The 15905-nt window shown below is 38.9% G+C and overlaps 1 protein-coding gene across 1 annotated transcript in view; it reads right to left on the reverse strand.

Annotated features, from left to right (window-relative positions):
- LOC114031407 (1-acyl-sn-glycerol-3-phosphate acyltransferase delta-like) overlaps positions 1-15905 on the reverse strand; it is a 183859-nt gene that overhangs the window by 19442 nt on the left and 148512 nt on the right. Inside the window, exons 4-6 of the mRNA XM_027846469.1 lie at positions 10945-11106; positions 9938-10091; positions 4411-4513 (exon numbers count right to left, since the gene is read on the reverse strand). Coding sequence (XP_027702270.1) covers positions 4411-4513; positions 9938-10091; positions 10945-11106 — 419 coding nt within the window. The remainder of the gene's footprint in view (positions 1-4410; positions 4514-9937; positions 10092-10944; positions 11107-15905) is intronic.

Here is a 15905-nt window from a genome sequence, read left to right on the forward strand (position 1 = left end):
GTGGCTCAGCTTATTGGTACTTTAAAATTAAATTTTTAATAGAAGACCTGAAGCAATTATACATACAATTAGCTTATAAATCTGCCTTATCCTAACCAAGGCCAAACCACTGGGACTATCTCTGTCAAGATTCCACACATATCCCCTCCAATTACTGGACTTCTGGGATTTATTTCCTTTTCAAGGCTACCCTTGATACTCATTTTAACCTGATTACACACTCATAAACACATATGGGAGAACAGAAAGTCCATTACACTGTAGTACAATTTGCTACAATCCTTATACCCTTTAAAGGGATGGTTCTGGTTCATTATTAGGACCAATCAATCTCCCTAGTTTTCAAGTTTCTTACTAATCTATCAACAATTATACAAATGACAACCTCATTTATTTAGCATTGTTTGGGAATAAAATGTTCCAGGTAAAATGAGCTTCCCAAATGAAAGAACCAAAGTTCTGGGTCATTTTTCCTCTTTTCTATTATTTGGAATGGATCATGGAACCACAGCACCAGAGCCAGAAGAGGTCAGCTGGTCCAGGCCCTGAATCTGACAGATCAGAAGACTGAGGCCCAAGGAGAGATGGCGTGAAATGCCCAAGGCCACAGACATAGCATTGTAAGCTTCAGAATGTATAACATACATGAGTGTTTAATACACTCTACTGCCTTCTTAGAGCATATTGAACGTAATTTTTAATTATTTTTTTTGATTTATCAACAATCACTTCCATATGTGTAATTTTTTTTGGATGGTCATCACTGAGGGACATCCTTACCAACATCAACTCTTATACTGAGCTGTAAAAAGGGCCACTGCAGTGTAACAAGGCTTTGTCATACACTGAATGACCCTAAACTACTCTGCTTTTTGTTACAGTTAGGATATTTGTGATCGGTCTGTCTTCTTACTAAGAGCTATCTCATCTTACTGCTGTCATTGTGTCTGACTCAAAAAGTTACAACACATACATGTACATAAACACACATATCAAATTTGTTTTTTCTGATTTTCTTTGGGCTAGAAAGTAAAAAAGAAAAAAAAACAAGCTTTCTAGAACAATATCTTGCTAAAATATGATTAAATAGCCTTTGAGAGCAGAAAGGCTCTCCTGTGACTAAAATACATAAGCTTTAGTGAATTTACTTTGTGACCTGTTCCTGTGCTACTAACAGGCTTCCCGCCCCCCTCTTGGCTTAGATTTTGATTCTCAGCTATGTTACAGACAGTTAAGGTTTGTGAATGTGACTTCTGCACTTCTCGTTATGGTTGTTCAGTTGGGTCTGATTTCTCCACGACCCCATTTTGGCATTTTCTCAGCTCAGACACTTGAGTGGTTTGCCATTTTCTTCTTTAGTTCATTTGACAGATAAGGAAACTGAGGCAAACACGGCAAAATGACTTTCTCAGGGTCCCATGGCTATTAAGTGTCTGAAGCTGGATTTGAACTTAGGAAGATGAGTCTTCCTGACTCCAGGCCTAGAGTTCTAACCACTGTACCATCTAGCTGCCCCTTCTGAACTTGATGTATAATTGCATAATAATAATGATGACGGCTGACATTAATATAGCACTTTAAGGTTTATGAAGCACTTTACATACATACATTGATTTAATTCTCACAACAACCCTATGAGATAGGAATCTGCGATCATTTTATAAGTGAGAAAGCTGTTCTACTTCTGACTTGGGCTGGTGTGCCCCTCTTTAAGCAACCAAGGAGGCCCTCCTCTTCTGGGGGCTCTCCATATTGTGCTCGACTTAGTGTAGATCCCTCATTGACTTAGCCCAATGAAGCTCAGAACTCTTGAGCTCAAGGGATTCACCAGCCTCAGTCTGCTCAATACCAAGGACTACAAATGCATACCACTATACCCAGCCTATGGTAGGAATTGAACTCAGATCCATAAGACCTCCAAGTATAGCCCTATATCCACTATAATAGGATGTATACAATTTTACACACACACACACACACACACACACACACACATTATATATATATATATAAATAATTATACAGGTATAGTCGGGGACTCCCCCATGTAAAACCAATATTGATTGTAAAAGGAAAATGGTGCTTCATCTCCCCACTTCATTTGGGAATCCATTGCCAGGGCTACAATTAAGCTAAATATGTTTCACTTGACTACAGAGAGACTCTCACTTCAAAACAACTCGATCATATTTTTTTTCCTCTACTAGACTATATGCTGGACTGTGTCTCTGTGTGTATGTGTGTGTGTGTTTGTATATGTATATGTGTATACACACATATGACTAAATTCCCTTTACTAGACTATAAGATGAATTATCTATTACCTTTGAGAAGATATAAATATATCTTTAATAGATTTAAGATGAAATCCTAGGGGATGGGCAAAGGAAAAGTACATTTATGGAAATGAATCTACTTGGGAATCCCTTGAGGTCAATACAGGTCGAAGGTCACTAGGATTTCTCTGGGAATTCTCCATCTGGATTTCTTTCTTGAACAGCTCACACATAGAAGAAATTTAATTTATTTGAATATTCTTTTGTTCATATTTACAAAGAACTGAAGTGTGCTCTTCTGTATTTTAGCAACTTTTTTTTTAAAAGGTTTTTAAAACAAAAAAGTAAAATGCTAAATGTCTTGGCCAGTTTTTAAATCATCAGGCATTTCAGATCTTTGGATTTGACTAGATAACAGTCCAGAAGACTACTCCCTTCCTCATTCCCACAGTGAGCAAAGAATGAGAGAATACCTTTGCTGGTAGGAATGGCCTTTATACTTGACTCATTAATGATAGCTTTCATGTCTGTTTCTCAAAGACTTTTGCTCAGTACAAAGACATGCCACGGATGTGGGTGTTAGGTTCACATTTGCAGATAAGCAAATAGATGAAAAGAAATAGTTTACCAAAGTTCTCAAAGAAGGAGTCAACAAAATATAGATACGTTTTTAGCCAATGTAGGCTCATCATTAATGTTGTAATGCTTTGTGATATGAGGCAGCCTGGTAGAGTGGATAGAGTGCTAGGCTTAGAGATGGGAAATGGGAGCAAATTTCACTTCTGACACTAGCTGGGTGACTCTGGACAAGTTATTTGCCCTTTTGTGCCTTCAGCAACTCCCTCTGGCTTATCTCCCAAGTCAAAGATGGTTTGTGATCTGCATTCATGGACAGAGTGTCAATAGGCCAATGGAATCACAAAACTTGCATGCATTATATTATAGCACCATAACATATATCATGGAATGACTGTCCAAGATGTTTGCCATTCACGTTCTACATACTTTTGAAATCAATGTACAACAGATTGGCCATGTATATTCTTTCTCTACCCTACCCTTAGGAAAATAAATACTCACATAACTTCACCCTCAATTTTATGGAAATTTTAAATGGCTGTGATCAGTGGTCCAGTTTCAAATTACTGTCTTCAGTATGTTTATCCCTCACGAACATTTCCCATTTTTCAAAAACATTTTTTGTTGTTGTTCAGTCATATCCAACTCTTTGTGACCCCATTTGGGGTTTTCTTGGCAAGGATACCAGAACGGTTTGTCATTTCCTTCTCCAGCTCATTTTACAGCTAAAGAAACTGAGGCAAAAAGAGTTAAGTGATTTGCCCAGGTCACACAGGTAGTGTCTGAGGCCAGATTTGAACTCGTGAAAATGAGTTTTCTTGGCTCCACATGTGATGCTCTATCCACTGTGCCACCCAGCTGTCCCCGATGTTCTAAAAATATTATACTATTCATCCATCTCACTCAAACATTTTTAATTTCTATTCATTTTGCAATATTACGTGTGACTGGAGGATACCAATCATTCCAGCATGTGGTCTCAAGCCACAATGCTATAAAATATTATATTTGTATACACACTTGTACACATCTCATCAACAGTCATTTATACAACCATTTCACTGAAATACTCTCTGATGAACCAGTGTTAACAAACCATGGAATCAAAGCACTGCTTATACTTCCATGAGACACTGGCTTTGGAACTACATGACCTTGATTTCCATTATCTTCTAATTCTCATTTCATAAACCCATCCCCAAGTGACCTCTGCTGGGGAAAGTTTCAGGTCATCTTCCCTGCATGAATTTTACTGCCTTAAGGTGACAGAGGTAGGTATTCACTAGGGTCACACAAACAAAATAAAAACATGGCACTCAAGAAATTTCACTTAGAAGACTATGATTCACTAGGAAACTTCACTTGAAAGATCAATGCATTGTGTCTCAAAGGCACAAATCAATAAATATTAATAAATTATTCTTAAACTGGGAAACACCAGAGGGGAATCAATGAAGACTTCACTAACTGGGAGCAAAAAGGAGACTCCTTAATTACCAATAATTCTACCGTAAGCCAATATATGTGTATTTTTAGAGCAACGAAGATAACTCGCCTTACGTATAAATCTGCATGATATTTCTTTCCACTTAAGACACCCAAGAGTGTAGGGTTTTCATTGTTTCTGAAATTGAGTGTAGAGTCATACACAGCAGCAACTGTGGGAAGAAAGCAGAGTTATTAAGGCCATGCTCTCAAATAAGCTTCAGTGCATTTATTTCAACAGTGCATCGTCCTCGCTTACTACACCAACAATTGTTATTTCCAATTATCTTGGTCAACAGATATATGATAGAAACTGATACTAAAACAAACAAACAAAAAACAACCCATGAATTCAAAACACATTCTTAGCTGCTGCAATGGAAATCGTCTTTAGCACATTTCCCCAAGTCACAGGTAGAAGTGAGACAAAATACTGGCTAGAAATACCCAAAGCAATAGAATTGCAATAAATTGAAAATAAAATTTAAACATGATTTTATTATGAATAAACTAAACCAGAATGAAGGGGAAAAGCCTGGCTAGTTGTGAGATGATACAGGATGTCAAATAAGAAAAATGGTAAAGGGGATCACAGTGAGAGGGATAGATATGTTTTGTACATATAAAGAAAAATGGTAACAGAAAAAAGACAATACACTCTAACTATACAACCATTTAAGAGCTAAAGGGAATAGTAACAAATGGACCATGAGTCCTGATGGAAACCTAGGGGGAGTGATTGAAAAGCTGTGATACTGTATGCACTGAAATTCATTTAAACATAAAGAGCTAACAGAGAGACAGCATGGAGAAGTGAATAGAATGCTAGCCTTTGAGTCAGGAAAAGCAAGGTTCAAACCTTACTTCTGACCCTTATTGGGCATGGGAGTCTTAAGCAACTAACTCTCCGTGGACAAAATCAATATCACAAATCCTTGATATGATGAAATAATTAGTAACAAGGCAAATTTAATGTCACATTGTTGCATAATAATAAAAGAAATTTTTAAAATAAATATTTTCTAAAGAGAAAGAGGAAATCATAACATTGCATTTTTCTAATACATTCTATATCTTGGAAAAATTCATAGCAAGGACCAGTAGAGCCTCTAATGCCTTTAACTGTATTGAGATCCCCACTGTTTGGTTTGTTGTACAGCCCTAGGAAATATCAGAGGAGGGAATAAAATTACTCCTACTTTCATCCCCATCACCCCTCCAGCACTGCCCTGGGGGTGACTGACTATTATCCTGAAGGTATGAGCTGCTCCAGGCAAAAAGAATTGGGAGAATAGCCTTGATGTTGACATTCTTGGTTGGTATTATGACATTGAGAGGAAAAGTCATTCTCGCTAACTTAATAATAAGGGCACAGGTTCACCACAGTATAGGACTTAGGATCACAGAATACAGCAAACCCTGAGAAATTATCTAGTCCAATCCTCAATTTCAAAGATGAGGAAAAGAGAGCTAGAAAATGAACCGATTTTTGCCTCAGTGGGACAGCAACATAAGTAGGAATAGAACCCAGTTCTCTAGTCTTAATAGTTGAATGCTCTTTCTACCGAAAGAGGGTAAGGGGATATCTACTGAGTCAAACAATCACCCTGCTCCACTTAAAGTAACTAGTATACCCTAGGGGAACTTGATGAGAGTCCCCAAAATAGAGAAAAGGACTTCGAGGAGCCCTTAGTCACTTATGCTCCAAAAGTTCAAGCCCATTTTTCTCTGGAGGGAAGAGCTAGGGTTTTCTTATCTCTTAGTCTACCATTCTATCCACTACTGGTTTCCAAGGAAAAAGTTTAACCCAAGTCATATCTCAATCTGTCATGACAGCTATTAAATATATTTAAAGAGGCAATGCCTAACAAGCTGGGATTCTTGAAAGTTTTTTATAAGTTGGTTGTTTGGAAGTTAGGAGCAGATTTTTTTTTTAAACAGAAACATTATCTGTAACAGCGGCATTCCTAGTCTAGGTTGCAAAAATCTAATTCACTCATAAAATATCATTTTAATATTCCCAGCATCCGTAATTCTTTTGGCACAGATACTCCCTCCACTGACTCATCATAACCTCTCTACACCTCAGTCTTCATATTCATTGTGATAAAAAAAAAACCCAAACACTAATTATCTAGTGGCCAACCCAGTGTTGAACCTCTCTGTTCAAATGTCATTAGGCTGGGTCCATTCTTGAACACTTTCTATCAAAGTAAGGCCTGCCAGGGCTTCTGATGCATGGACAAAGCCTTTAAAAACCTAAGGTCACTTACCCTACCTTCCAGTCCCAATGAGGAATGGACCTGTAGTAATAATTAGCACTTTAAGGTTTATAAAGTACTGTACATATAGCATCTTATTTGATCCTCACAGCAACCCTATGATGTAGATACCATCATTATCCCCACTTCATAGATGAGGAAACTGAAGCAGACAGAGATTTGCCAAGGATCACAAAGCAAGTAAGTATCTGAGGCAGGTTTTGAACTCAGTTTTTCCTAACTAAATCCAGCATTCTTTCCCATTGTACCACCTAGATGCCTATGGTACTTTTTTTTTTTAATACTACCTATCTAATCACTCTCACAATAACATTGTTATCTATGAGAAACTGAATTCAAGGTTACAAACAGTCACCAAGAACACATTTCAGTAGACTTGGACTTCCCTTTTCTGCCACCTTCCAGGTCACCCAAAGAAAAGTTGAATAAACCAGAATGCTTAGCCCAGTTAATGGAATATGACAGTTGTCTTCAAATATAAGAAAAGGGCTGTTATGTGGTAAAGGGATGATACTTTTTTCTGCTTACACCCACAGAGCAGAATGCCACAGAATTGATGGAGTTTCAAAGTTATAAAGAGGCAGATTTTTGCCTGGAGAAGAGGAAAAGCTTCTTAATGATTCTGTCTAAAAATGTAGCGGTCTGTGTTTAGAGGCACTAAGTTCCCCATATCACTTGAGTTCTTCAGCTCAAGGCTTTTGGAGATGCTGTAGAGGGGGCATCAGATGACCTTAATGGTCTCTTAAAATTCTAGAATTCTATGATTTTTTAACTCCTCTCTTGCTTACCATAAATCCAATCAGTTTGCAGATACTCACAGATCTTCCTCCAAAAGAGTTCTTACATCCCTCACTTCCTGCTGTCACTAGCTTAGTTTATACTCTACCAACGTAGACATGTAGGTACCACTACAGCAATGTAGGTAGCTCAGCACAATGGGCTTAGACACAGATTAGAGCCTTGAGGGCTCTGAGAAGAGGTAGACTCTAGTTAACATCTTCATTACCTCTCATTTGAAAGATGGCAACAGCTTCCTGTCTTGTTGTCCCACCTCCACTCCCCTAGCCTTCAAGAATCTCTATAATCATGTTCTCATTCCTCTAACCTTACCCAAACTATTTCCCCTTCTTGTACTCTGCACTCCAAACCAGATGACTTGTTTCGTATATATAACCCTAACCTCTAATTTCACTTGTCATCCATTTTACCTGGAATGCAATGTTATATTTCCCTGCCTCGAGTCTCTCCACATGCCTGTTCATCCTCCATTAAACTATCTAAGTGATTCTCACTATACCCCACATTCAACAAACTCCAGTGATTCCCCCTTCATCTGCAGGATCAAATATAACATCATGCGTTTGGCTTTTAAAGCCCCTCATAACCTGAGCCCTTTCTATCTTCCCATTCTTCTTATACCTTATTGTCCTCTACATACTCTGGGATTCAGTGACACTCCCATTCCTGTTCTCCTGAAACTGGCTGTCCCCAATGCCTGGAATTTTCTCCCTCCTCATCTTTGCCTCTTTGCTTTCTTCAAATCTCAACTCAAATCCCACCTTCTGCAAAAAGCTTTCCTTATATTTCTTAATGCTAGTGCCTTATTTCTAAGATTATATTCAATCTCCTGCCTGTATCTTATTTCATAGCTGTTTATGTGTTATATGCTTCTATGAGATTGTGATAGAAGTTTGTCCTTCTTTCTATTTTCTATCTTCTGCCCTCAGTATGATGGTCTGACACACAGTACCTGTAGGCTTGAACTGCCTGAAAGGGGGTGGATGGTAAAGAAGAAAACAGGAAATTTTAACAATCTTTAACTATAAGACTGTGTCCACTTTAGCTGAGCTTTGCTCTTTAGTCTATTGAATAGACTGAGGAGAAATGAAAAGAAGTGAAACATGGGAAGAGAGGAAAATAGAGGAAAGCTTTTATATGTTCAGTTATTTCTTTCCCACCCCAGGGGTTCTGGGTCACCACCACAGGCATATCAGCCAATTCCTGAGATAAATAAATCCTTTGGAGGCAGATCCTGCCAAAAGGTGTCAGGAGGCAGAAAAGCATGGTCAAAATTTCCACAGGAATTAGGCCTATAGGAGGCTCAGACAACTATGACTTACAACTATTGTCAGGACAGCAGAACAAATAAAAGTTGTCTTGGCCATGACTCACAATGTCATAGTATCTGTGCTGAGTGGCAGAGAGCCATAGTTACAATTCTATGTAATGACCTGAGCTAAAAGGTGGCCACTTCGAGTTTCCACTTGCAGCATTGTTTAACGGTATTTATTAGCTGTGTGACCCTAAGCAAGACACCTAACTTCTCTGGGACTCAGATGTCTCTTCTGTAAAATGAAATGGTGATGATGGCTTTCAGTCATTTCAGTTGTATCCAAATCTCCATGACCCCACTTACGGTTTTCGTGGCAAAGACACCAGAGTGATATGCCATTTCCTTCTCCAGCTCATTTTATAAATGAGGAAACTGAGGCAAACAGGGTTAAGTAACTTGACCAGGGTCACACAGCTAGTACGTATCTGAGGCCATATTTGAACTCGGGTATTCCTGACTGCAGGCTCTATCCACTGAGCCACCTAGCTGCCCATTTAGTGGTAGTAACCACATCAAAAAAACCCCACAATTTCTATAGCTCTTTAATATGTACATAGCATTCCACATATGTTATTTCATTTGAGATTCCTGACAATTCTTTGAGGCAGGGATTCTAGGTATCATGATGCCCATTTTTTATAGATGAGGAAAGAAAAGTTAGGTATCTTGACCAGGGTCACACAGCAAATAGTCAGCTCTTTCTGACTGATTCCAACTCCGGCACTGTATTTAAAGATCACGCGCTGGCTCTGAAGTCAGAACACCTGGGTTCAAATCAGATATCTGATGTCTCCTGTGTAGCAACCCTGGACCAATCACTTCTTTTGGGGCTTTAATTTCCTCCTTGGTAAAATGAGGTCCCTTCCAGCTGGACTGTAATAAATCCTATGACCTCTACAGCAAGTTAGTACTACCTACCTCACATGGTTGCTGTATTTTGTTAACATTAAATTACTACAGAAATTTGTGCTATTAACATCATTGATGTGTTATAGCAAAGTAAAACTTTCTTCCCCTCCATTTCCAATTAGTCAAAACGTCCTAATTCAGCAGTCTCTTGTGCAGTCAGCCAAGAGACCCCATGTAAATTCTGGTGGAGAAGAAAGAAAACTTTGCATGTTGGGGGTGAGGGAGATTGGTAGTCTATTCTGTTCTTATTAAAAGGGAAGGAAAAAAAATTTGCACCAAGTGACTTTCCTTACCTACATTTCTTAAACACTTCACAGTGACAGCAAATCCCTTTGTGCGCGGGAGCAGGTGATATTTGAGTTTCGGCAGGCCTTTAGATTCGGCTACCTGCATACTGATTTGGTGCTTCTGCTGGGTGAATCTGGTGCCCTCGCAATGAATCAGAAACTGGAAACAACACAGGAGAGAAATTAGAAACCACTCCATGGAAAAAGTCTGTGTGCAAAAGCAAGAGACTGAATGAAAGCATCACATTTTCCTGGACTTCTCATGTCTTTCAGGAAGTAGCTGTACAGCCTGTCTCATGGGACTGAGGTATCCGAATTCCTGAATAACATTATCTGATTACGTTACTTAGACAGGACTCCTGCTAACACGCTGTTATGAGGAAAGAAATCACCACCTTATATGGGCCTCGACTTTCCCATTGGGGGGAAAAATGGAACTGGGGAGAAAAAAGAGTATAAGGAGGATTTGAGGATAGGCTTACTGTTCTCAGAATGCTTCCAGATCCTTTGATCCTTAGCTGTACCAAGTATTAGCACCAGGTATATTTAGGAAGGGCAGCTAGTTGATGAAGTGGATAAAGTGCCGAGCCTGGTCTCAGGAAGACTCACCGTCCTGAGTTCAAATCTGGCCTCAGACACTTACTAGCTGTGTGACCCTGGGCAAGTCATTTAACCTTATTTCCCTCAGTTGCTCATCTGTAAAAAAAATGAGCTGGAGAAGGAACTGGCAAACCACTTCAGAATCTTTGCCAAGAATACCCCAAGACTTGGATGCAACTGAGATGAATGAACAACAACAACAATATTTAGGAAGAAGTAGGAACGAGAAAAATAAAAATGACCATCAACCCCCAATACAAAAAGAGCAAAGCAGGAGAACTGTAAGTCCTCAAGGCCTGGTCAGTTTTTAAAGTCTTGTGACATTTCAGGATACTCCTAGTGAGTGAGCAGAACTGGGGGCAGTAAGGATAGAAGCAGTTTGCAGTTTTCCTTGTTTCAAAGCTGTTACTTACCCAGAAGTTTTCAGGATAGTCCCGAAGATTTAGCAAACCCCTGATGACTGTCTCGCGATCTTCCTCCCACTTGCGGGAACAGAATACTATTTCTAGGAAATACCACATCCATCCAATTACAGGGACATAGGAAAGTTCTTTCTTAGCCAGAACTTTGGAACTCTGAAACAGAGAAGAGGAGAGAGAGGAAGACCATAGGAGAGGTGAGAAGGGGTTTTCTATGCAATATTGGCCAAGCTATCAATCAAGAACCATTTATGTGCCTGCTATATGCCAAGCACTGGGCATATAAAGGTAAAAATGAAAGTCCCTGCCCTCAACAGCTTACATTTTCATGGGGAAATCAACATGTATATATGTAATACTATAAAAGAAACACACAAAACAGACTCAAGATAACTTTGGCTGGAAGAGTACTAGGGGATGAGAAGATCGAGAAGTGCAATCCTCAGAAGGTGGCATTTTGAGCTGGATATGGAGGAAAGCCAGAGAATCTAAGATGCAGAGGTGAGAAGAAAAGACATTCAAGAGATAGGGGGCAGCCAGTGCAAAGGCGTGGAGAGGGGAAATGGAAGGTCATGTATATTTGCATTTGACTTACAGGAGCAGAAACTATTAGTTCTTATGTGAGTAACTATGCCAGAACAAAATGTGGATAAGTAGTACACTTTGAGCCCACTCCAGGGGCCAATTTCATCGACAGGTCTGGAGTGAGAAGCAATGGTTCTGAATAAGTCTAGGGGACAATGGCCTGGAATATTAGCTATGGATTCTAACGTGGTCATCCTCCCCTGGACTTTGGGTTGTATGGGTAGGTACATCGCAGGCACAAACAAAAGTTAGCCAATATGTTAGAATGACTACTCTATGTTTAGTTTCCTCCTTACATCTAAACCTTTATTCTTTGGGTCCCATACAAAGCTTCCATGATGTGTTTAAGAATCAGTGAATCCACCAGAATTTATTAAATGCCTACTATGTGCCAAGCATTGTGCCAGGCACTGGGGATACAAAGAATGAAACAATTCCTATTTTTTTTTAAAGCTCAATGGGAACTCAAATGGGAAAGATAGCAAATATATACACATGTACTATGTGTGTGTGTTTGTGTGTGTGTGTGTATCACATGAAACCATACAGAGAATAAATATAAATGGAATAAATATAGATTAAGATAAAGTAGCTGAATACAAGGTAATTTGGGAGGCATGGGGAGGGATCAGGAAAGCCTTCATTAAGAAGATAGTGCTTGAGCTGTGCCTTAAAGGAAGAAAAAAGACTCCTTGAGGCAGAGGTTCAGAGGGAATGCATCTCAGGCATGGGGGTCACAGACAGAGGAATTGGAGGACCATGAATGTGGAAGAGAGAGGACAATTGGGCAGGACGAGAGAGAGCAAGAGGGGGATTAATGGCCAATGAGGCTGGAAAAATAGGTTAGGACCAGGATATAAAGACCTTTAAGAAATTTTAAAAAATAGTTTATTCTGTATCCTACAGGCACTAGGCAGCCAGTAGAATTGAGTAGGGAAGTCAAATGGTCAGATCTTCAAGCAAGAAAAATCATTTTAGAGGAAATGTTTATGTTGAACTGGAGAAAATTGAGACTGAAAGACGGATCAGGAGGCTATCGCAGTAATCCAGGTGACAGATGATGAGGTGATGAGGGCCTGAATTTAAATAAATTACTATGGAGCAGAGAGACAGGGAATGGATACAAGAGTTGTTGTAGAGGTAAAAATGGCAAGATTTGGCAAATTACTGGATGTGTGAGGAGGGGGAGGAGAAAGAGGAGTCAAGGATAACATCAAGGTTATGAACCTGAAAGTCTGAAAAAATAGTGATGCCTTCAAAAGATAAGAAAATTTGGAAGAGACAAGGGTTTGAGGCAAAAGATGTTCAGTTTTATACAGGTTGAGTTTGATTACATATACACATACACACACACACACATATATATATATAATATTCATGTGTGTGTGAATATATATATGTCTCCAATCTGAAATGTCTCATAAGCAATTAATGATGAAGGACAGAAGCTCAGGGGAGAGGCAGGATATATGGACTTAAGCCATCTGCAAAGTGATGAGAGTTAAACCTATGAGCATTGATAAGGTTACCCAGAGTGAGAATTTAGAAGTGTACAAGACAGAACCTTGGGGGAGCCACCACAATAAGGGGTATGACATGGATATTAAGCCAACAAAAGAAGTTGAGGAGGAGTGGTCAGACTGGTAGGAGAACAAAGAAAGAGCAATGAGATTACCTCAAAGAGAAGAAAGTCTCCAGAAATAGAGGGGATGATTGAGTTTGCAATCTGCTACAGCACATGGAAAGGGGGTGGGGAGAGATGGCATCAATCTCCCATGTAGGTGGTTTGGCCTCTGAAAGGAAAAGGGCCAGTTCTTTGTAAGAGTCTGGTAATAAGTAGGAGAGAATGAGATATGATGTCAAGAGGTTTTAAGACAAAGAGAAAGAGAAATGAGAGAATTCACATCAAATGACTTCAATTTTTTCAGTACAGAGACAAAGTTCTTAGCTGCAAGGGGGGAGGGAGAGGCCTGAGGATGGAAGAGAAGGTTTGGAAAAGCTTTTGTGGGAAGTGAGATAGGGAATCAATTAGAGAGGACTAAAAGGGCTACCATGCGAAAATGAAAATCCAGTTGAGGTTGGATAATATGAATTTATAATATACTCAGTACATTTGAAACTTCCAATAATTGTGTTCCACAACAGTGAGTACAAATGAGAGGAGGTAGCTAGTGGAAATAATTCAGAGCTCAGGATTGGCAAGAAATGACCATGGATCCAAGTAAGGGGCAAGAAAATGGAGAGCAAAGGACACTGTATGGTTCAAATAGCTAATTACAGGAAAGTGAAATCATACCAGGGTAATGGCCTGAGAAAGTGTCAAGGGGCAAAGGGACTCAAGGAGGGCAAATAACAGGTTTAGGCAGGCTTAGACAAAGAGAGAGCTGGACTGATCAAATTATAGTTAGATAGAGGAATGTCAGCATTTTTTCCTATGATGTGGGATACTTGTGGGTAATAGTGAGACGCAGTGTGTAATCATCCCTGTGTGTGGCTGAGAAGGAGGGAAGCAATAAGTCATGGGTTAAGAAGGCTCAGGAATTAGGAGATTAGGAAGCTAGAAAAAGCATTGATCTAGATATTAAAGTCCCCTAGTACAAGCAGGAGCTGGGGAAGAAAGAAAATGATCCATGTGCTGAACTCATTTGGAAAGAGGGAAAAGGATGTAGGGGATAGTATTCAATGATTGAGTTTGGATGGAATATTTTGATTGAGTGGACTTCAAAGGAGGAGAAGTTGATGAGTTACAGAGATAAAGAGTCTGGAAGTGGCAGTGGGGACTAAACAGTACTTCAACTGTTCCTTCAAGAGTATATTAGGGACATATGAAAAAATGTATAAGTCATATTGGAAAGAAGAGCCTTTGATAATAATGTCATTGAGGGGGAGTCACGTCTCAATGAGAGTTAGCAGAAGTGTGAGAAAAAGAGATACAAGATGAGGTGAAATTCTCTTTGGAACAAGGATTCCAGAGTGGGAGAAGAAGGTTCTCCAATGAAGCTTCTTTTGGGAGCCACCATTCTTGGAAGCTAAACCAGTACAGCTTCCATAGAACTGGAGGTGAGGGGCAGAATAACAGTTATTCACTTCAAGAAATATTATTTCTTGCTGAATTTCCCAAAAGAAGATACTTAAACAATGTTAGGGAAAGGGAAAGAAGTAGTATCTTCTACCACCTGTCGTCCTGAAAATCTTTTGGGACATAACTAAAAAAACCCCAAACATCTTTTCTCATCATAACACCAAAAAGAATCAGTACTTCAGATAAATTAAATCAACATTATAATCATCTTCTTCCTTCTTCTCTTCCTCCTCTCCATTCTAACATTCAGTCGTCCATCCCTTCATTCAAAAAGCATTATTAAGCAATTATTATACGTTTAATGTTCTAGATACTGGGAATCCAAAGACACAATTGTAGAAGGACCAGAAAGGCTCCTCTACCTCCCCTCAATCCTGTTCTCGTAGGTCTCAGTATGAAGCTTAGAAACTATATGGCCTCCTAGAAACTGGCAACTTTCCCTTAAAACTGGTAAAATACTTGTTAATGCTTTTTTAACTCTGTTTTTACATTTTCATTTTTTCCCTTTTAGAACCCTGATCAATGAAGTCTAATTATGCATCTGCAGAAATAGATGCTCCAAAGGAAGGCCCTTTTACAAGACAAAAACTTACACATGCATGCATACTCATGTAGTAATCTGGTCTTGGAAAAAGTTTAAATGACTAGGCTTTCACAGAAATTTTCTTGATCTGCCAAATTTTTGTCAAGTTTTCCTGTATTAGTCTTGACCAGGGTTAGTAAGGCTTTTTTTAATTTTTCATTTTTATTGTGAACTCAATTAACAAATACAAATATTTCCACACACACAAAAGAGTAAGTGATGTATGCATTTAATTTAACAAGGTTGTAAAAAAAATTGCCCTTTGTGCTTCCTTTTGCACTTGTATTCTCTCTTCATTGACCATAACAAATGACAAATGGATTCAGAGAAGCATGGGAAGATTTATATTAACTAAAACAGAATGAGGAGAAAAATTTATGCAGTTACCATGATAAAAATGTGAAGAAAACAACTTGTAAAAACTACAGAACTCTGATCCAAACAAACTATCAGGGCTTCAAAAGATCAATAATGAAACCTATGTCCCACTTTTTGGCAATGAAATAGAGTATGAAAGGTACAGAATGGGCCATGCCTTCTTACACATGGCCGATGTCCTTATGATAATAATAAATATAAAAAATCTTACATTCAGTGCCAAGACCATTATTTAGGCTTTCAAAAATTTACTAAGATTCTTAGATACCTACTGTAGCCTTGTTTCTTTTCAGTCCTGGTGCCACCAAATGAGCTATGAGCTAAATT

This window comes from Vombatus ursinus, unplaced genomic scaffold (genome assembly GCF_900497805.2).
Source record: "Vombatus ursinus unplaced genomic scaffold, bare-nosed wombat genome assembly UNPS02015175.1, whole genome shotgun sequence".
NCBI lineage: Eukaryota > Metazoa > Chordata > Mammalia > Diprotodontia > Vombatidae > Vombatus > Vombatus ursinus.